At 36.4% G+C, this 23,999-nt stretch overlaps 1 protein-coding gene across 1 annotated transcript in view; it reads right to left on the bottom strand.

The window, feature by feature from the left end:
* Nucleotides 1–23,999, bottom strand: part of myo5b (myosin VB) — a 371,481-nt gene that overhangs the window by 120,804 nt on the left and 226,678 nt on the right. Inside the window, exons 25-27 of the mRNA XM_034191847.1 lie at nucleotides 2,063–2,182; nucleotides 1,845–1,979; nucleotides 1,691–1,756 (exon numbers count right to left, since the gene is read on the bottom strand). Of these exons, the coding sequence (XP_034047738.1) occupies nucleotides 1,691–1,756; nucleotides 1,845–1,979; nucleotides 2,063–2,182 (321 nt within the window). The remainder of the gene's footprint in view (nucleotides 1–1,690; nucleotides 1,757–1,844; nucleotides 1,980–2,062; nucleotides 2,183–23,999) is intronic.

Raw genomic sequence — 23,999 nt, 5'->3', positions numbered from 1 at the left:
GACGTGTCCAGCCCAGCGTAACTGTATTCTCAAGAGCATTGTCTCAATGCTGATGATCCCAGTCTGCTCCAAAACTTCATTGTTTGTAATGATGTCACTCCAATGGATGTTGAGGATGGAGCAGAGACAGCGCTTTTGTAGTTGGTGGTGCTGACAGCGCCACCAACTACAAAAGAGAACTATAAAATAAACAAAATACAACTTAAAATAAACTTAAACAAAATAAACTTCTACCACAACACGTCCAGAACCTGTTAACATGAGGGGCCCCAGTTCTAATTTATGAGGAACATTATTATTTCAGAAATCAAAGATTCAGACTACCATAAAAAGTCATTGTGTTTCTGTTAAAGATGGTAACATTTGGAATAACTGCCAGGATAACATAAAATCACTCGGTACTTTGGTTGGCTTTAAAAGGCTCTACAAAAACTATCTGATTACTTGCTAGAGTACGTTAAATTAGGTTTGTTGATTTGGTTTTGTTTTTGGTGCACTGCTGTTTGCATGTTTCTGTTTTTGAAGTTTTAGTTCAGGGATCAATGTATACTATGCATTAGTTATGATGAGTATATGTATAACTTTATATACATATGTATAAGTTTTATTTTTGGTTAAGGGGGAGGGGGCATTTACAAGCTTTTACTTCTGCCTACACACTTTCGGGCACATTGGTGCGTTGTTGGATTATTTTCTTTCTTTGTTGTATGTTTTTTGCTGTTTTGGATCTGTGTGTGCCAAATAAATTCATTCATTCATTCAAATTCATTCATGTCAATTCTGAGGCCACACCCCTGACACCGGAATATAAACCCAGGAGGTGAAGTGCGGGTCGGCCCAGTCTGAGGCGGTGCTGCAGGAGGCAGACTGCAGAACGCTTCAGCTCAGTGCTTCTGCTCAGGTAGTGCTGGCGAGTTTCTGAATGTAGTTGTCAACTTTGTTCACACCTGATCATTCCCAGAGGGTTTCCAACCAGAAACAAGCCTGAGCTGCAGTAAACAGCCTCAGTGGCACCACAAAGAAGGACTCAGTAACGGTGGGGTGCTACAAGGCACGGCGTGCAGCGAAAGAGGCAAAACGCAGACATCGGGAACACGTAGGGTCTTAATTCCATCTTGACCAATGCCATACACGGTCTGCACACTGACGAATAAGGTAATAATAATATCACCACGCTGTCTGATGTTTTACGCGCACTGTACCAGACCGGCGCGGTGAAGAATGAGCTAAGCCACACAATGAGGTCATCGATTTACAAATCGATTTATGCTTCTATCCTCAATTGGTGGTCATGAATTTTGGGGAATGACCAAACACAAGGCCCTGCTGATGAGATTCCTCCCTCGGGTACCTGGTGAGGGTGACCCCAGGTCATCTACCCTGGAGAGGTCTTCCATGCACCTCCAACTTGGAGGAGACCCCGAATATGCTGGAAAGATTATATTCCCCAGATATCTTGGGGACACCTTGGGATCCGCCAGGAAGAGTGACAGGACTTGGCTGGGGATAGGGAGGTGCAGAATGAGCTGTTTGGTCTACTGCCACCATGACCCTGACCCAGACGAGCGTCAGAAAAATGAATGAATGAGTGAATGGTGTGTGAGCTGACTTCACTGATGACCTGGAAGCACTCTGCAGCAGGTTTGGCATGTGAGAGAGAACTGAAGGCGCTCAGAGTGCAGCGTCGTACCTTCAGATTGCTGTACGTCATGTCCATATGCTCTTGCTCAGAGATGGAGCTCTTGGACTCGAGGCCCTGAAAGGAATGAACAGAAAGCAGTGAGACCACACAGATCTGCAGGTGGAGGATGGTGGAGGCGGCGTTCATCAGTCATGTCTGACACCTTGTGTTTGCTCAGCTCCTCAAGCTTGTCAATATTTGCTTGCAGTTTCTTCCTCTCCTGTTCCAACTCTCGGACCCGCTTCTGGAGTTTCATGAACAGACTGATGTCCATTGCTGCCTTTTCCAGTCCCATCTCCTGCAGGTGGAAGACAAAGCAGCCTTTAAAAACACCATCCTGCTGTGCCGGGTGCTCTCACTTAGACAGCACCACAGCGTCACCTCCACCAGCTGAACGGCATCCTCCGTGTCTCCAACCTCCGACATGGACACCGACGGATAGTTGGAGTCAGACTCCAGGCTGCTCTGGTTGGATGGATTCCTCCTGTGTCCAGGGGGCAGCTGCAGGAAGAGGGAAGGCAGCACGTTACTTCTATCACACAGACCACTCCAAAACATTGATCGTAATAATTTAAGATTCTTCAAATCGCTTGTAACCTGGACAATCTTACTCCAGGTGGCCTGTCAGCAAACAGTAACTTGGTCACGTGGCCCGTCAGCGTACAGTAACTTGGTCACTTGGTCTGTTTAAGCATTTCATTAGTCTTAAACGTTTAATAGGTTCTCGGCTTTAAGCCTTAATGCGAAATTATCACATGAGCCATTTAGGAATTACAGTACAGTTCCTCAACCTTCAGACCACAAGTACGTCAGACCACTGGGCAACAAGAAGACTAGTCAGGATAGTTACCAAGACCCCGAGACAAAGATTTTCATCAACAGATTAAAGTCACCCCACAAGTCTTCTAGCAAACTGCGGCTGAAACGCCTCATCTTGTTTTTACAAAAATCCTTCTCTGTACCACCATGAAGCTGTACAACTGGAGATGTGACAGACAAAAGCTGCACTCTGCAGAGTTTCTCTAATCACAGCCACAGAATGCGATAGCTCCTTCAGAGGGCGTCTTGGTGGCTTCCCTCGCCAGCCTCCTCCTTGCACAGTCATGCAGTTTTTGAGAACTGCCACACATCAGCTTATTATAATTAATGACTGTTTTAATCAGTTCTAATTCGTACAACAAGCGGCTGCACTGTTTTGCTATTTTATGATGTTGTGGTGGCTTTTCTAAACAGTCGCAGTGCAAGTTGTGTTGGTTTGAGCTGGTTTTTGGTTTTTGCATGAAAATTACAAAAGTAGCTGCAATCACTTTTTTAATTTTGCATTGGAAATGAAAGGGATGTAGTTTCAGTGAGACACTTTATTTGTCAGTGACAGTTTGTCTTTCATAAAGACAGCATCCTTGTGTCCATCTGTGACATACGTAACATCATCACGCAGATTTCATGGAACTCACATTGATTCTTTAACTTCTTGTAACATATCTGGATGCAACAGGGATCTCATAGATCTGTGCTTTTTTCCCCATAAAATAAAAAGGTTCCCAAACTCAAACCTTTGGCTATAAAATAATCTGAATAGAAGATATTTATTTATCACAAAGTTTCAGCAGAATAAAATGACGTCTATTTAACAGTAATTTGCTTATTCGAGAGAGTTTGTCAAGTGTCAGCGTGAGCCAAAATAAAGGAAAGTCGGGCCACACACCGGGCTGCGCTAACATGCATTCGATTCACAGCCACAGCGAGACAGAAGGAAGAAAGTTTTACTGCATTTATTTGTGTTTTGTCATGACTAAATCATAAAACATGCTGTGTGTCTGACTCACAGTTTGGCTGAAGTGTGGATGATCACATTGTCAGATTGCCGTGTGCTTGGTGTCATCGCTTTTTCACTCGCTCTGACTGAAATATTCTCTGTGCAGCTGGGGTGGGAGGAATGCAGCCAAACTCCCATGATGGAGCTCAGCTCTGCACAGTGCTCTCGCAGTCACAACAGTCTGCTCTAAGCAGAATCCACACCTGTGGACTTTACATGCCATTCATACTGCACCCCCGGGACCCTATGTGAATTTAAAATTAGGGATGGGGTCGATCAGATCCAATATCTGTATCGGGTTCTAATACCAACGTAACTCATGGATCGGAACTTTGCGATACAACCTGTGGAGTTTTCTGATCCAGGAGCAACGTCTATTGTTTTTTTCTATTCCTGCTGAAACGTCTCCAGAAGGGACTCCCTGCTGGCTGCAAAGTGCGGAAGGGACCTCTCGAATGGAGGCGCACGCCTCAATGGGACACGTCTTCGTTCAGGAAATCACAGCCAGTGAGCAGACATACAATTTAGATTTAGGCTGTTAGTGACCATCCGATGATCCACAGGGATTACTTTGTGCACTTCTGTGACTGGTTTCAAAGTATACGGCATTCGCAGCAAACAGCTACAGAGACTGCTGAAAACAAAGTACTTGTGAGTACTCAGGTGCCTCTGACAGCGCTGATGTAGCTATGTGAGACCCTGAGTTCTTTGGGTCTGTCCTGAATCAATGAGACTTTGTTACAAAAAGGACAGTTTAATTCATTTCATGTAAAGGTATTCATACCAGATCTGGGGTTCTCACTGTCCCAAAGTCACGCAGGAGCTCGTTCAGGAAAGAGACCTCAAACACAGTTTACAGTAAGGTTTTATAGACATCTATTGACATCATTGATAAAGGAGTGATCCTCCCATATGTGTGCTCACGTGATCAAAAAATGCCATGTCATGTTTAGGCCATGTGGCTAACTAGGTCAGACTTTAAAGATGCAAAAGCAGGGCCTTGTGTTCGTGGAACCGCTGCCTGCTGTTTATGTTTTTTTCACATGATAACAAGATCATGAAAGATGCTTAGCTTTTACAAGATATACTTTTGGTGCAGACAAATATCTTAACAAGAGTACAGTAACTTATTGTGCAGATATCAGGAACATATTGACCCAGTGGGTCATCGCTCTTACCCTCACATAACCCCAACAGAAATGCAACAACTTATTAACATGGGTTTAGAGAGTCTGAAATCAATTATTTTATATGACATGTATTTCTAAGGTATTTATTAACAGCTATTAGAAGCGTCCCAGCGTGCGCTTCAATGGAATGTAGCTGATCCTGTTAAGAACTGAGGCACAGATTAATTCCAAAGTTTCCATAAGTGTGATGTCGTGTTGTGATGACTCATTTTTAAGTGAAAACTGTTCATTTTGATGCAGTCACAGTAAAAGCAGCAGCTCTGGGAAGGTTTTGTGCACCTGCACGGCCGCGAGTCACAAACACAGCCTGTTAACATCATAACAAAACACTTATAAGTGTTGTACGTTACTTTGAAAAATCTTAAAAAGAAAACTACATCTGTGTGATCACACAGATCTGATCACATCTGTGCATTTCACGTCCATGTTCACAGCGGCAATAAACAGCTGAGTCATGCGCATTAAAACAGTTTCCTACACACACATCAAGATCCAAATTCCCACAGACTCTCTCAGCTTCACTGAAGAGAACACACAGCAAAAGAGGAAAGAACTGAACCCAGTTGTAATGTTTTCCAAATGTAAAGTTGACACCATCAAATGCAGCCCCACACATGCATCGTGTGCCCGATCGCCACTTGGAGAACATGTGCAGGTTCACTACAAGTCCTCACATGGATCGCCAGCTAGAGAACATGTGCAGGTTCACTACAAGTCCTCATTTATGAATCGCGCTCAATTGCCGGCCAAAGAATAATGTCCGACGGCAGCTCCACCTTCAGCTCAAGTTCTGTCATGGTTGTGGCATGTAATAGAAAGTCCATTATCTCCTGAAAATGATGTATTCTGACTTTTTGCAATGTTTCAAATAGATCTGCGTGTCCAGGCAGTCTGTTAAAACAGCGTGGTGGAGACAGTCCACATCATCATCACACTAGCAGCAAACCAGCCTCCTCTGACAGAAACAGCAGCATCACCACAATTAGGTTACAAAATCCGACAGATTCTGAAAAAGTTAAGATTTTGAGGTGAAGTGTGTCGTCTCCTCTGTCAATCTGAGCATCACATTCAAAGAAAAGCTCTGAAGCTTCGTTACCGGACAGAACTGCATTTGTTTCGCTCTCTCTGTCAGCCAACGGGATCTTTCTGGTCTGTCTAACACTCGGAGGTCCAAGCTTTTCTCTTCTACCTGTAAAGCCCACGGAGAGTCAAATGACCCTGGCTAGCTGACTTGGCTAGCCACATTCTTGTGTTTGCATATTTGCTGTCTGTGTGTTCTGAGACTTCCTTGTTTACATAACAGAAGTAGCTCTCCACAGGGGATCTTGGAGTCATTTGACTATCCGTGGACTTTAGAGGTAGATTGGTCACTTGACCAGACCTTGGCCTTCTGGGTGCTAAAATGTACGTCACACGCCGAGAATTGAAGAGTGAGACGTTTTCCGGAAATGCACCTGTTAACCTGCTCAGAGAGAACAATAAAAAACATCAGAGACCACAAATTATGAGCGCTGAGAGACTTACAGTCATCAACACTTTGATGTTGCATTGCTAACTGGGATGTTAAAAAATGCGCGGCATGTCCTTTAACCCTCTGGGGCCGATGTTGTCATATACAACAGCTGAGTACAAGTTTTACTAAATTATAAATAACTTTTTAATGATATGAGATAGAAACTTACTCTTTTTTTTGCTGAAAAGTTAACTCTGCGGACTTTCGAGCCAGTTGTCCACCATGTTTGTACTCCTCATAGAAGCTGTGTGATGACGTGCGCAATGTGAGTGTCCAATCGGAATTGGTTCACTGTTACATGGTTTTTCCAATAGACCCTGTGCAAATGATGTCACGAAACTTCCGTTCCGCCTTGTTGGGGGACAAACAAGACGCGCACACTACAGATGCACACTAGCTAGCTGAAGATATTTGCGATAAAATGCCGAGTTTTTGTGGTATAATCAGCTGTAGTAATCGTAAGAACAGGGAAACTAATCACAGTTTCTTCAGGTTACCGGCAATTATCGAGCATCAAGGAGAAAATACGCGAGAATTGTCTTCAAAGAGGCGAGCAATCTGGCTAGCACGGATAGCCAGAAGTGACCTTACATCCGAGTCCAGTTTGGCCAATCTACGGATCTGTTCGGATCATTTCATTAAAGGTCAGTCTCCCTATTTAACTAGTGTGTTTCATGTACAGTATTTATTTCACTTATAAATCCTAGAATATGCAAAATTGTCATAATATCTACATGCAGTTGAGTAACCACACTGCGTGTGTGCGTGTGCTTTTTAATGTGTTTTTAATGTGTTTGGTGCTCGCTTTTTTTCCGAGTGTTTGGCGCGTGTGTGCGTGTGCTTTTTAATGTGTTTTTAATGTGTTTGGTGCTCGCTTTTTTTCCGAGTGTTTGGCGCATGTGTGCGTGTGCTTTTTAATGTGTTTTTAATGTGTTTGGCATGTGCTTTTTTCCCGAGTGTTTGGCGCGTGTGTGCGTGTGCTTTAATGTGTTTTTAATGTGTTTGGTGCGCGCTTTTTTCCGAGTGTTTGGCGCGTGTGTGCGTGTGCTTTAATGTGTTTTTAATGTGTTTGGTGCACAGTTTTTTCCGAGTGTTTGGCGCGTGTGTGCGTGTGCTTTAATGTGTTTTTAATGTGTTTGGTGCACACTTTTTTCCGAGTGTTTGGCGCATGTGTGCTTTAATGTGTTTTTAATGTGTTTGGTGCACACTTTTTTCCGAGTGTTTGGCGCATGTGTGCTTTAATGTGTTTTTAATGTGTTTGGTGCACAGTTTTTTCCGAGTGTTTGGCGCGTGTGTGCGTGTGCTTTAATGTGTTTTTAATGTGTTTGGTGCACACTTTTTTCCGAGTGTTTGGAGCGTGTGTGCGTGTGCTTTAATGTGTTTTTAATGTGTTTGGTGCACACTTTTTTCCGAGTGTTTGGCGCATGTGTGCTTTTTAATGTGTTTGGTGCGCGCTTTTTTCCGCGTGTTTGGCGCGTGTGTGTGTGTGCTTTTTAATGTGTTTGGTGCGCACTTTTTTCCGCGTGTTTGGCGCGTGTGTGCGTGTGCTTTTTAATGTGTTTGGTGCGCGCTTTTTTCCGCGTGTTTGGCGCGTGTGTGCGTGTGCTTTTTAATGTGTTTGGTGCGCGCTTTTTTCCGAGTGTTTGGCGCGTGTGTGCGTGTGCTTTAATGTGTTTTTAATGTGTTTGGTGCACACTTTTTTCCGAGTGTTTGGCGCGTGTGTGCGTGTGCTTTAATGTGTTTTTAATGTGTTTGGTGCACACTTTTTTCCGAGTGTTTGGCGCGTGTGTGCTTTAATGTGTTTGGTGCACACTTTTTTCCGAGTGTTTGGCGCGTGTGTGCTTTAATGTGTTTTTAATGTGTTTGGTGCACACTTTTTTCCGAGTGTTTGGCACGTGTGTGCGTGTGCTTTAATGTGTTTTTAATGTGTTTGGTGCACACTTTTTTCCGAGTGTTTGGCGCGTGTGTGCTTTAATGTGTTTGGTGCACACTTTTTTCCGAGTGTTTGGCGCGTGTGTGCGTGTGCTTTAATGTGTTTTTAATGTGTTTGGTGCACACTTTTTTCCGAGTGTTTGGCGCATGTGTGCTTTTTAATGTGTTTGGTGCGCGCTTTTTTCCGCGTGTTTGGCGCGTGTGTGCGTGTGCTTTTTAATGTGTTTGGTGCGCACTTTTTTTCCGCGTGTTTGGCGCGTGTGTGCGTGTGCTTTTTAATGTGTTTGGTGCGCGCTTTTTTCCGCGTGTTTGGCGCGTGTGTGCATGTGCTTTTTAATGTGTTTGGTGCGCGCTTTTTTTCGAGTGATTTTCAACTTTTCTTTGTATGTAACTTTATCCTCCGTGCGTAAATTAGCTTGATATTCACTCTCTTCAACGCTTCTTTCTACATTGTCCGCCATGTTGGAGTGTTTGCTTGTCTTCCAACATGGTGGGGGGGCGGTACCCAGTGACGTTATTGCACAGGGTCTATATCCAATCGTAGGGCAGCGCAGCCTCACATGGTATCCCAAAGATTGTTAGGAGCAGTGATATGTTACTCTTAGGGATGTGAATGCTGTCTGAATAGCCTTCTGGCTGCTGGCTCCATGTGTAAAAGCACAGCGTTGCGCATATGAATAAAGTGATCAGCATAAGAGGGTCTCATACAACCTCATGTGGTCGACCAAAGAGTGTCACTGCAAGCAATCCAAGAGGGAGTCAACGCCATAGAATTAAAAAGTCTGTGTTGTAACCTTTGTGTAATAGCAGACAGAAATTGCTTTGAGATGTGGCATAAAGACAAACAAAATGCATGGATGATTTTGTGTATATTGTTCAAAATATGCATTTGTGTTTATTGTTAGAACATTTATTTTGTAAATTCTCTTTGTACAAGACCCCAAACTGCCTTTATAAAGTGTCAAAATAGTTGTTTATTATAGTTTGCTGTGTGTTTTGAATAAATGTGTGTGAAAATTATTTTTTGCTTTATTTTTTCCTTTCTTATTTCTGAGTGTAAGCCTTTATTACACTTATAAAAACACCATTATAACATATATATTCTGAAAGTACAGGTTGTCCTGAAAAAAAATACATAGCACTTGATTGTGGGATGCAGGGAGAGGTGTTAACGGCAATAATAAAACATTTATGTCAGGTGAGTGAACTGTCCAAAAAATGCCCTCGGACCCCAGAGGGTTAAGCAGCAGTGTCGCTGACCAACCTTTTATCACATATGGAACACCACAACGCATGACAGCAATGTGCAAAGTTTGCAAAGCCGTTGGACCGAGAGGCGGAAGATGCATCATGATGAACAACACAGCGAACTTAATCAAACATTTGAATAAGTGCCACATTAAACCACATGAGGATTTTTTTTTAGCCGGGACCAGAAAGACGAAGGACAGGAAGGGTGCAACAATTTACCCAGAGTGACTCCAAATATGAGTAAATTAAGTACTCTTATTTATTTTTTGGTGGTTTCTTGTTGCATTTTGGAAATGTGCTCCTCCTTTAAAACAGTACATGTACTTGGGGTGGGTGTGCCATCTGGTGTTCAAAAGATGAAACTTCAGCCACTAACCCAATAATAAATAAAAGTACTAAATTCTTTCACCAAAACATCACATCTAGACTTGCATCTCAGATGTACCTTCTAACAAATTGTAGCTGAACTTTCAGATCTTTATAGGAAAATCCTCCTCTATACTAGAGCTGGTTATCGATTCAAATTTCAAGAATCGATTTGATTCCAATTCTTAAGATCCATAATCGATTACTTTGATTTGATCCGATCTTGATTTGGGTTAGTGTTATTAAACCCGTTTTTGAGCTGTTACCTAATTGTCTTGTTATGCAACAAATTAATACTAGTATTATATATAACGGCTGAGTGGACGTGATCTCGTGCGCGTGCATGAGTACATGCTTGCACACACATGCTCGTGTGCACACGCACACAAAACAAATCCACTGTGCTGTCTGCGGGATGTGTGCAGGAAGAGAGAAAGAAAAACTGGACTCATTTCTGACATGATGTTTTTTCGCTGCACTGAGGACATACACAGTCGACTGAGCCTGTTGCGTGTGTGTGCGCACGCACGGGAGAAGACCCGATGATTTGATTGAGCTAACTGACACTGCTACACACACACACACACACACACACACACACAAAATCCACTCCGCTGTAAGCTGTCTGGATACATGACCTGTTCACATGAAACGATGATGTGATTTTTTGCTGGACTGAGGAACTACACAAAGACTTTTTTTCTTTTTATTATGGAAGTCTGAAGTCAGTGCACAGCATCACTGGACTACACGTTACAATTTGGACTTTAGCAGCAGTGGAACACCAAAATGTAAGTCCCTTTTCTGTTGTTTATAAATGAATAAAATATCAAATGACAAGGATCTAGTTTAGCCTTTATATGAAACAAATAATGAATGTTTTTACATTCTTTCAATGGTATGAATATTTAATGAGGTGAAAGCTGGAACAAACCATTCAACTCAGCGTCGCGTCACTGAATGGTTTGTTCCAGCTTTCACCTCATGAAATATTTGCTCCAATGAACTCATAAACATATATATACTCAGAAACAGACTGTGAAAATGAATCTTTTGGATTAAGAAAATTGTAAAGAATAAGACTGTGAAAATGAATCATTTGGATTAAGAAAACTGAAAAGAATAAGACTGTAAAAATGAATCATTGGGATTAAGAAAACTGAAAAGAATAAGACTTGAAAATGAATCATTTGGATTAAGAAAACTGAAAAGAATAAGACTGTAAAAATGAATCATTGGGATTAAGAAAACTGAAAAGAATAAGACTGTGAAAATGAATCATTTGGATTAAGAAAACTGAAAAGAATAAGACTGTAAAAATGAATCATTGGGATTAAGAAAACTGAAAAGAATAAGACTGTGAAAATGAATCATTTGGATTAAGAAAACTGAAAAGAATAAGACTGAAAATAAATGATTTGGATTAAGAAAAGTGAAAAGAATAAGACTATGAAAATGAATCATTTGGATTAAGAAAACTGAAAAGAATAAGACTGTAAAAATGAATCATTTGGATTAAGAAAACTGAAAAGAATAAGACTGTGAAAATGAATCATTTGGATTAAGAAAACTGAAAAGAATAAGACTGTGAAAATGAATCATTTGGATTAAGAAAACTGAAAAGAATAAGACTATGAAAATGAATCATTTGGATTAAGAAAACTGAAAAGAATAAGACTGTGAAAATGAATCATTTGGATTAAGAAAACTGAAAAGAATAAGACTGTGAAAATGAATCATTTGGATTAAGAAAACTGAAAAGAATAAGACTGTGAAAATGAATCATTTGGATTAAGAAAACTGAAAAGAATAAGACTGTGAAAATGAATCACTGGGATTAAGAAAACTGAAAAGAATAAGACTGTGAAAATGAATCATTTGGATTAAGAAAACTGAAAAGAATAAGACTATGAAAATGAATCATTTGGATTAAGAAAACTGAAAAGAATAAGACTGTGAAAATGAATCACTGGGATTAAGAAAACTGAAAAGAATAAGACTGTGAAAATGAATCATTTGGATTAAGAAAACTGAAAAGAGTAAGACTGAAAATGAATCATTTGGATTAAGAAAACTGAAAAGAGTAAGACTATGAAAATGAATCACTGGGATTAAGAAAACTGAAAAGAATAAGACTGTGAAAATGAATCATTTGGATTAAGAAAACTGAAAAGAATAAGACTGTGAAAATGAATCATTTGGATTAAGAAAACTGAAAAGAATAAGACTGTGAAAATGAATCATTTGGATTAAGAAAACTGAAAAGAATAAGACTGTGAAAATGAATCATTTGGATTAAGAAAACTGAAAAGAATAAGACTGTGAAAATGAATCATTTGGATTAAGAAAACTGAAAAGAATAAGACTGTGAAAATGAATCACTGGGATTAAGAAAACTGAAAAGAATAAGACTGTGAAAATGAATCATTTGGATTAAGAAAACTGAAAAGAATAAGACTGAAAATGAATCATTTGAATTAAGAAAACTGAAATGAATAAGACTGTGAAAATGAATCATTTGGATTAAGAAAACTGAAAAGAATAAGACTGTAAAATGAATCATTTGGATTAAGAAAACTGAAAAGAATAAGACTGTAAAAATGAATCATTGGGATTAAGAAAACTGAAAAGAATATGACTATGAAAATGAATCATTTGGATTAAGAAAACTGAAAAGAATAAGACTGTGAAAATGAATCACTGGGATTAAGAAAACTGAAAAGAATAAGACTGTGAAAATGAATCATTTGGATTAAGAAAACTGAAAAGAATAAGACTATGAAAATGAATCATTTGGATTAAGAAAACTGAAAAGAATAAGACTGTGAAAATGAATCACTGGGATTAAGAAAACTGAAAAGAATAAAACTGTGAAAATGAATCATTTGGATTAAGAAAACTGAAAAGAATAAGACTATGAAAATGAATCATTTGGATTAAGAAAACTGAAAAGAATAAGACTGTAAAAATGAATCATTTGGATTAAGAAAACTGAAAAGAATAAGACTGTAAAAATGAATCATTGGGATTAAGAAAACTGAAAAGAATAAGACTGTGAAAATGAATCATTTGGATTAAGAAAACTGAAAAGAATAAGACTGTGAAAATGAATCATTTGGATTAAGAAAATTGAAAAGAATAAGACTGTGAAAATGAATCATTTGGATTAAGAAAACTGAAAAGAATAAGACTGTGAAAATGAATCATTTGGATTAAGAAAACTGAAAAGAATAAGACTGAAAATAAATGATTTGGGACACTGGGACACTTTTTTCCGAGTGTTTGGCGCGTGTGTGCGTGTGCTTTAATGTGTTTTTAATGTGTTTGGTGCACACTTTTTTCCGAGTGTTTGGCGCGTGTGTGCTTTAATGTGTTTGGTGCACACTTTTTTCCGAGTGTTTGGCGCGTGTTTGCTTTAATGTGTTTTTAATGTGTTTGGTGCACACTTTTTTCCGAGTGTTTGGCGCGTGTGTGCGTGTGCTTTAATGTGTTTTTAATGTGTTTGGTGCACACTTTTTTCCGAGTGTTTGGCGCGTGTGTGCGTGTGCTTTAATGTGTTTTTAATGTGTTTGGTGCACACTTTTTTCCGAGTGTTTGGCGCGTGTGTGCTTTAATGTGTTTGGTGCACACTTTTTTCCGAGTGTTTGGCGCGTGTTTGCTTTAATGTGTTTTTAATGTGTTTGGTGCACACTTTTTTCCGAGTGTTTGGCGCGTGTGTGCGTGTGCTTTAATGTGTTTTTAATGTGTTTGGTGCACACTTTTTTCCGAGTGTTTGGCGCATGTGTGCTTTTTAATGTGTTTGGTGCGCGCTTTTTTCCGCGTGTTTGGCGCGTGTGTGTGTGTGCTTTTTAATGTGTTTGGTGCGCACTTTTTTCCGCGTGTTTGGCGCGTGTGTGCGTGTGCTTTTTAATGTGTTTGGTGCGCGCTTTTTTTCGAGTGATTTTCAACTTTTCTTTGTATGTAACTTTATCCTCCGTGCGTAAATTAGCTTGATATTCACTCTCTTCAACGCTTCTTTCTACATTGTCCGCCATGTTGGAGTGTTTGCTTGTCTTCCAACATGGTGGGGGGGCGGTACCCAGTGACGTTATTGCACAGGGTCTATATCCAATCGTAGGGCAGCGCAGCCTCACATGGTATCCCAAAGATTGTTAGGAGCAGTGATATGTTACTCTTAGGGATGTGAATGCTGTCTGAATAGCCTTCTGGCTGCTGGCTCCATGTGTAAAAGCACAGCGTTGCGCATATGAATAAAGTGATCAGCATAAGAGGGTCTCATACAACCTCATGTGGTCGACCAAAGAGTGTCACTGCAAGCAATCCAAGAGGGAGTCAACGCCATAGAATTAAAAAGTCTGTGTTGTAACCTTTGTGTAATAGCAGACAGAAATTGCTTTGAGATGTGGCATAAAGACAAACAAAATGCATGGATGATTTTGTGTATATTGTTCAAAATATGCATTTGTGTTTATTGTTAGAACATTTATTTTGTAAATTCTCTTTGTACAAGACCCCAAACTGCCTTTATAAAGTGTCAAAATAGTTGTTTATTATAGTTTGCTGTGTGTTTTGAATAAATGTGTGTGAAAATTATTTTTTGCTTTATTTTTTCCTTTCTTATTTCTGAGTGTAAGCCTTTATTACACTTATAAAAACACCATTATAACATATATATTCTGAAAGTACAGGTTGTCCTGAAAAAAAATACATAGCACTTGATTGTGGGATGCAGGGAGAGGTGTTAACGGCAATAATAAAACATTTATGTCAGGTGAGTGAACTGTCCAAAAAATGCCCTCGGACCCCAGAGGGTTAAGCAGCAGTGTCGCTGACCAACCTTTTATCACATATGGAACACCACAACGCATGACAGCAATGTGCAAAGTTTGCAAAGCCGTTGGACCGAGAGGCGGAAGATGCATCATGATGAACAACACAGCGAACTTAATCAAACATTTGAATAAGTGCCACATTAAACCACATGAGGATTTTTTTTAGCCGGGACCAGAAAGACGAAGGACAGGAAGGGTGCAACAATTTACCCAGAGTGACTCCAAATATGAGTAAATTAAGTACTCTTATTTATTTTTTGGTGGTTTCTTGTTGCATTTTGGAAATGTGCTCCTCCTTTAAAACAGTACATGTACTTGGGGTGGGTGTGCCATCTGGTGTTCAAAAGATGAAACTTCAGCCACTAACCCAATAATAAATAAAAGTACTAAATTCTTTCACCAAAACATCACATCTAGACTTGCATCTCAGATGTACCTTCTAACAAATTGTAGCTGAACTTTCAGATCTTTATAGGAAAATCCTCCTCTATACTAGAGCTGGTTATCGATTCAAATTTCAAGAATCAATTTGATTCCAATTCTTAAGATCCATAATCGATTACTTTGATTTGATCCGATCTTGATTTGGGTTAGTGTTATTAAACCCGTTTTTGAGCTGTTACCTAATTGTCTTATGCAACAAATTAATACTAGTATTATATATAACGGCTGAGTGGAGCCTTGTCATTTGATTGGTGCTTTGTATGTCACATGACATGGATTAATTCATCCCATTTGCACTGCATTGCATTTGCAGTTTGGTTCCATTTAGAGTGCAAATTTGGTTCCATACGTTTGGTACCATTGCACTCTGCACAAGTGCACGTGATCTCGTGCGCGTGCATGAGTACATGCTTGCACACACATGCTCGTGTGCACACGCACACAAAACAAATCCACTGTGCTGTCTGCGGGATGTGTGCAGGAAGAGAGAAAGAAAAACTGGACTCATTTCTGACATGATGTTTTTTCGCTGCACTGAGGACATACACAGTCGACTGAGCCTGTTGCGTGTGTGTGCGCACGCACGGGAGAAGACCCGATGATTTGATTGAGCTAACTGACACTGCTACACACACACACACACACACACACACACACAAAATCCACTCCGCTGTAAGCTGTCTGGATACATGACCTGTTCACATGAAACGATGATGTGATTTTTTGCTGGACTGAGGAACTACACAAAGACTTTTTTTCTTTTTATTATGGAAGTCTGAAGTCAGTGCACAGCATCACTGGACTACACGTTACAATTTGGACTTTAGCAGCAGTGGAACACCAAAATGTAAGTCCCTTTTCTGTTGTTTATAAATGAATAAAATATCAAATGACAAGGATCTAGTTTAGCCTTTATATGAAACAAATAATGAATGTTTTTACATTCTTTCAATGGTATGAATATTTAATGAGGTGAAAGCTGGAACAAACCATTCAACTCAGCGTCGCGTCACTGAATGGTTTGTTCCAGCTTTCACCTCATGAAATATTTGCTCCAATGAACTCATAAACATATATATACTCAGAAACAGACTGTGAAAATGAATCTTTTGGATTAAGAAAATTGTAAAGAATAAGACTGTGAAAATGAATCATTTGGATTAAGAAAACTGAAAAGAATAAGACTGAAAATGAATCATTTGGATTAAGAAAACTGAAAAGAATAAGACTGTAAAATGAATCATTGGGATTAAGAAAACTGAAAAGAATAAGACTGTGAAAATGAATCATTTGGATTAAGAAAACTGAAAAGAATAAGACTGTAAAAATGAATCATTGGGATTAAGAAAACTGAAAAGAATAAGACTGTGAAAATGAATCATTTGGATTAAGAAAACTGAAAAGAATAAGACTGAAAATAAATGATTTGGATTAAGAAAAGTGAAAAGAATAAGACTATGAAAATGAATCATTTGGATTAAGAAAACTGAAAAGAATAAGACTGTAAAAATGAATCATTTGGATTAAGAAAACTGAAAAGAATAAGACTGTGAAAATGAATCATTTGGATTAAGAAAACTGAAAAGAATAAGACTGTGAAAATGAATCATTTGGATTAAGAAAACTGAAAAGAATAAGACTATGAAAATGAATCATTTGGATTAAGAAAACTGAAAAGAATAAGACTGTGAAAATGAATCATTTGGATTAAGAAAACTGAAAAGAATAAGACTAAAAATGAATCATTTGGATTAAGAAAACTGAAAAGAATAAGACTGTAAAAATGAATCATTTGGATTAAGAAAACTGAAAAGAATAAGACTGTGAAAATGAATCATTTGGATTAAGAAAACTGAAAAGAATAAGACTGAAAATAAATGATTTGGATTAAGAAAAGTGAAAAGAGTAAGACTATGAAAATGAATCATTTGGATTAAGAAAACTGAAAAGAATAAGACTGTAAAAATGAATCATTTGGATTAAGAAAACTGAAAAGAATAAGACTGTGAAAATGAATCATTTGGATTAAGAAAACTGAAAAGAATAAGACTATGAAAATGAATCATTTGGATTAAGAAAACTGAAAAGAATAAGACTGTGAAAATGAATCATTTGGATTAAGAAAACTGAAAAGAATAAGACTGTGAAAATGAATCATTTGGATTAAGAAAACTGAAAAGAATAAGACTGTGAAAATGAATCATTTGGATTAAGAAAACTGAAATGAATAAGACTGTGAAAATGAATCATTTGGATTAAGAAAACTGAAAAGAATAAGACTGTGAAAATGAATCATTTGGATTAAGAAAACTGAAATGAATAAGACTGTGAAAATGAATCATTTGGATTAAGAAAACTGAAAAGAATAAGACTGTAAAAATGAATCATTTGGATTAAGAAAACTGAAAAGAATAAGACTGTGAAAATGAATCATTTGGATTAAGAAAACTGAAAAGAATAAGACTGTGAAAATGAATCACTGGGATTAAGAAAACTGAAAAGAATAAGACTGAAAATGAATCATTTGGATTAAGAAAACTGAAAAGAATAAGACTGAAAATGAATCATTTGGATTAAGAAAACTGAAAAGAGTAAGACTATGAAAATGAATCACTGGGATTAAGAAAACTGAAAAGAATAAGACTGAAAATGAATCATTTGGATTAAGAAAACTGAAAAGAATAAGACTGAAAATGAATCATTTGGATTAAGAAAACTGAAAAGAGTAAGACTATGAAAATGAATCACTGGGATTAAGAAAACTGAAAAGAATAAGACTGTGAAAATAAATCATTTGGATTAAGAAAACTGAAAAGAATAAGACTATGAAAATGAATCATTTGGATTAAGAAAACTGAAAAGAATAAGACTGTGAAAATGAATCACTGGGATTAAGAAAACTGAAAAGAATAAGACTGTGAAAATGAATCATTTGGATTAAGAAAACTGAAAAGAGTAAGACTGAAAATGAATCATTTGGATTAAGAAAACTGAAAAGAGTAAGACTATGAAAATGAATCATTTGGATTAAGAAAACTGAAAAGAATAAGACTGAAAATGAATCATTTGGATTAAGAAAACTGAAAAGAGTAAGACTGAAAATGAATCATTTGGATTAAGAAAACTGAAAAGAATAAGACTATGAAAATGAATCATTTGGATTAAGAAAACTGAAAAGAATAAGACTGTGAAAATGAATCACTGGGATTAAGAAAACTGAAAAGAATAAGACTGTGAAAATGAATCATTTGGATTAAGAAAACTGAAAAGAGTAAGACTGAAAATGAATCATTTGGATTAAGAAAACTGAAAAGAGTAAGACTGTGAAAATGAATCACTGGGATTAAGAAAACTGAAAAGAATAAGACTGTGAAAATGAATCATTTGGATTAAGAAAACTGAAAAGAATAAGACTGTGAAAATGAATCATTTTGTTATATGGCTGGGGGGGGCCTGGCTGCCGGTTTGTTTGTCTTTTTGTTTTCCTCCCAGGTGGCATGCATTTGGGACTGAGTGGCTGTGTTGCTGAGGCTGTCAGGACCTCACCCTGATCACCTGCGACTCGTCAGGACTCACAGCTGAGGTGCATCTGGATGGATTGGAGCATGTTGGCATTTAAGACTGGAGTGCACAGTGTGTATTTGCCAGAGACTCGACCTTGTGACCAGACGGGTGAGATCGTGGTCTCGGGAGCCATCTCATCAGCAGCGGACGCTGAGAATGTCCAGGTTTGATGCACAGTCTGTGAAAGAGGAGAGGGTGAGGTCTCACGCTCGTCAGCACACTTCCTGAGGTACGTTGGATTTTGTGACTAACAGTTATACAGTCAGTAAATGTGGTGTCCCTCACACCTTATTGTATTGAGCTGTTTGTTAGTCATGTATCAGCTTCCACTGCAGTGGAGTTTTGTGAACGGGATGTTCCATGCCTGCAGGTTGGGAAGCTGATCAGTAATCAAGCCAGGAAGTGTTTGCTGTTTGTACACCTTTAAGTGTTCTGACTCACATAATGGTTCCTTCTTTCACAGACTCGGTTGTTGCGGCCACCTGGGGGGTGTCGTCGGGGTCCTTGGGTCCGAAACAGCTTCTGGCTCCGGACCGTTAGCGCTGCTGGGAGCGCACCACGCCAGACCGCACCTTTTTGTATTATCACTGTTATGTATTAAATTCAGTTAGCCTTTGTACCGTGCTCTGCTTATTTCATACTGGGTCCTTCAAACGCTGGTCGGTTCTCCGAGCTGCGTCCGACACATAACACATTTGGATTAAGAAAACTGAAAAGAATAAGACTATGAAAATGAATCACTGGGATTAAGAAAACTGAAAAGAATAAGACTGTGAAAATGAATCATTTCGGATTAAGAAAACTGAAAAGAATAAGACTGTGAAAATGAATCACTGGGATTAAGAAAACTGAAAAGAATAAGACTGTGAAAATGAATCACTGGGATTAAGAAAACTGAAAAGAGTAAGACTATGAAAATGAATCACTGGGATTAAGAAAACTGAAAAGAATAAGACTGTGAAAATGAATCATTTGGATTAAGAAAACTGAAAAGAATAAGACTGTGAAAATGAATCACTGGGATTAAGAAAACTGAAAAGAATAAGACTGTGAAAATGAATCATTTGGATTAAGAAAACTGAAAAGAATAAGACTGTGAAAATGAATCATTTGGATTAAGAAAACTGAAATGAATAAGACTGTGAAAATGAATCATTTGGATTAAGAAAACTGAAAAGAATAAGACTGTGAAAATGAATCACTGGGATTAAGAAAACTGAAAAGAATAAGACTGTGAAAATGAATCATTTGGATTAAGAAAACTGAAAAGAATAAGACTGTGAAAATGAATCATTTGGATTAAGAAAACTGAAAAGAATAAGACTGTGAAAATGAATCATTTGGATTAAGAAAACTGAAAAGAATAAGACTGTGAAAATGAATCACTGGGATTAAGAAAACTGAAAAGAATAAGACTGTGAAAATGAATCATTTGGATTAAGAAAACTGAAAAGAATAAGACTGTGAAAATGAATCATTTGGATTAAGAAAACTGAAAAGAATAAGACTGTGAAAATGAATCATTTGGATTAAGAAAACTGAAAAGAATAAGACTGTGAAAATGAATCATTTGGATTAAGAAAACTGAAAAGAATAAGACTATGAAAATGAATCATTTGGATTAAGAAAACTGAAAAGAATAAGACTGTGAAAATGAATCACTTGGATTAAGAAAACTGAAAAGAATAAGACTGTGAAAATGAATCATTTGGATTAAGAAAACTGAAAAGAATAAGACTGAAAATGAATCATTTGGATTAAGAAAACTGAAAAGAATAAGACTATGAAAATGAATCACTTGGATTAAGAAAACTGAAAAGAATAAGACTGTGAAAATGAATCATTTGGATTAAGAAAACTGAAAAGAATAAGACTGTGAAAATGAATCATTTGGATTAAGAAAACTGAAAAGAATAAGACTATGAAAATGAATCATTTGGATTAAGAAAACTGAAAAGAATAAGACTGTGAAAATGAATCATTTGGATTAAGAAAACTGAAAAGAATAAGACTGTGAAAATGAATCACTTGGATTAAGAAAACTGAAAAGAATAAGACTGTGAAAATGAATCATTTGGATTAAGAAAACTGAAAAGAATAAGACTGTGAAAATGAATCATTTGGATTAAGAAAACTGAAAAGAATAAGACTATGAAAATGAATCACTGAGATTAAGAAAACTGAAAAGAATAAGACTGTGAAAATGAATCATTTGGATTAAGAAAACTGAAAAGAATAAGACTGTGAAAATGAATCATTTGGATTAAGAAAACTGAAAAGAATAAGACTGTGAAAATGAATCACTTGGATTAAGAAAACTGAAAAGAATAAGACTATGAAAATGAATCACTGGGATTAAGAAAACTGAAAAGAATAAGACTGTGAAAATGAATCATTTGGATTAAGAAAACTGAAAAGAATAAGACTGTGAAAATGAATCATTTGGATTAAGAAAACTGAAAAGAATAAGACTGTGAAAATGAATCATTTGGATTAAGAAAACTGAAAAGAATAAGACTGTGAAAATGAATCATTTGGATTAAGAAAACTGAAAAGAATAAGACTGTGAAAATGAATCACTGGGATTAAGAAAACTGAAAAGAATAAGACTGTGAAAATGAATCATTGGATTAAGAAAACTGAAAAGAATAAGACTATGAAAATGAATCACTGGGATTAAGAAAACTGAAAAGAATAAGACTGTGAAAATGAATCATTTGGATTAAGAAAACTGAAAAGAATAAGACTGAAAATGAATCATTTGGATTAAGAAAACTGAAAAGAATAAGACTATGAAAATGAATCACTTGGATTAAGAAAACTGAAAAGAATAAGACTGTGAAAATGAATCATTTGGATTAAGAAAACTGAAAAGAATAAGACTGTGAAAATGAATCATTTGGATTAAGAAAACTGAAAAGAATAAGACTGTGAAAATGAATCACTTGGATTAAGAAAACTGAAAAGAATAAGACTGTGAAAATGAATCATTTGGATTAAGAAAACTGAAAAGAATAAGACTATGAAAATGAATCATTTGGATTAAGAAAACTGAAAAGAATAAGACTGTGAAAATGAATCATTTGGATTAAGAAAACTGAAAAGAATAAGACTGTGAAAATGAATCATTGGGATTAAGAAAACTGAAAAGAATAAGACTGTGAAAATGAATCATTTGGATTAAGAAAACTGAAAAGAATAAGACTGTAAAATGAATCATTTGGATTAAGAAAACTGAAAAGAATAAGACTGTGAAAATGAATCATTTGGATTAAGAAAACTGAAAAGAATAAGACTATGAAAATGAATCATTTGGATTAAGAAAACTGAAAAGAATAAGACTGTGAAAATGAATCATTTGGATTAAGAAAACTGAAAAGAATAAGACTGTGAAAATGAATCATTTGGATTAAGAAAACTGAAAAGAATAAGACTATGAAAATGAATCACTTGGATTAAGAAAACTGAAAAGAATAAGACTATGAAAATGAATCATTTGGATTAAGAAAACTGAAAAGAATAAGACTGTGAAAATGAATCATTTGGATTAAGAAAACTGAAAATAATAAGACTGTGAAAATGAATCACTGGGATTAAGAAAACTGAAAAGAATAAGACTGTGAAAATGAATCATTTGGATTAAGAAAACTGAAAAGAATAAGACTATGAAAATGAATCATTTGGATTAAGAAAACTGAAAAGAATAAGACTGTGAAAATGAATCATTTGGATTAAGAAAACTGAAAAGAATAAGACTGTAAAAATGAATCATTGGATTAAGAAAACTGAAAAGAATAAGACTGTGAAAATGAATCATTTGGATTAAGAAAACTGAAAAGAATAAGACTGTGAAAATGAATCATTTGGATTAAGAAAACTGAAAAGAATAAGACTGTGAAAATGAATCATTTGGATTAAGAAAACTGAAAAGAATAAGACTGTGAAAATGAATCACTGGGATTAAGAAAACTGAAAAGAATAAGACTGTGAAAATGAATCACTGGGATTAAGAAAACTGAAAAGAATAAGACTATGAAAATGAATCACTGGGATTAAGAAAACTGAAAAGAATAAGACTGTGAAAATGAATCATTTGGATTAAGAAAACTGAAAAGAATAAGACTGTGAAAATGAATCACTTGGATTAAGAAAACTGAAAAGAATAAGACTATGAAAATGAATCATTGGGATTAAGAAAACTGAAAAGAATAAGACTGTGAAAATGAATCATTTGGATTAAGAAAACTGAAAAGAATAAGACTGTGAAAATGAATCATTTGGATTAAGAAAACTGAAAAGAATAAGACTGTGAAAATGAATCATTTGGATTAAGAAAACTGAAAAGAATAAGACTGTGAAAATGAATAATTTGGATTAAGAAAACTGAAAAGAATAAGACTGTGAAAATGAATCATTTGGATTAAGAAAACTGAAAAGAATAAGACTGTGAAAATGAATCATTTGGATTAAGAAAACTGAAAAGAATAAGACTATGAAAATGAATCATTTGGATTAAGAAAACTGAAAAGAATAAGACTGTGAAAATGAATCATTTGGATTAAGAAAACTGAAAAGAATAAGACTGTGAAAATGAATCACTGGGATTAAGAAAACTGAAAAGAATAAGACTGTGAAAATGAATCATTTGGATTAAGAAAACTGAAAAGAATAAGACTGTGAAAATGAATCACTGGGATTAAGAAAACTGAAAAGAATAAGACTGTGAAAATGAATCATTTGTATTAAGAAAACTGAAAAGAATAAGACTGTGAAAATGAATCACTGGGATTAAGAAAACTGAAAAGAATAAGACTGTGAAAATGAATCACTGGGATTAAGAAAACTGAAAAGAATAAGACTGTGAAAATGAATCATTTGGATTAAGAAAACTGAAAAGAATAAGACTGAAAATGAATCATTTGGATTAAGAAAACTGAAAAGAATAAGACTGTGAAAATGAATCATTTGGATTAAGAAAACTGAAAAGAATAAGACTGTGAAAATGAATCATTGGGATTAAGAAAACTGAAAAGAATAAGACTGTGAAAATGAATCATTTGGCTTAAGAAAACTGAAAAGAATAAGACTGTGAAAATGAATCATTTGGATTAAGAAAACTGAAAAGAATAAGACTGTGAAAATGAATCATTTGGATTAAGAAAACTGAAAAGAATAAGACTGTGAAAATGAATCACTTGGATTAAGAAAACTGAAAAGAATAAGACTGTGAAAATGAATCACTGGGATTAAGAAAACTGAAAAGAATAAGACTATGAAAATGAATCATTGGGATTAAGAAAACTGAAAAGAATAAGACTGTGAAAATGAATCATTTGGATTAAGAAAACTGAAAAGAATAAGACTGTGAAAATGAATCACTTGGATTAAGAAAACTGAAAAGAATAAGACT

This window comes from Thalassophryne amazonica, chromosome 17 (genome assembly GCF_902500255.1).
Source record: "Thalassophryne amazonica chromosome 17, fThaAma1.1, whole genome shotgun sequence".
Classification (NCBI taxonomy): Eukaryota; Metazoa; Chordata; class Actinopteri; order Batrachoidiformes; family Batrachoididae; genus Thalassophryne; species Thalassophryne amazonica.
The sequence above is the reverse complement of the archived record's forward strand: the minus strand, read 5'-3'. Positions and strand labels throughout refer to the sequence as shown.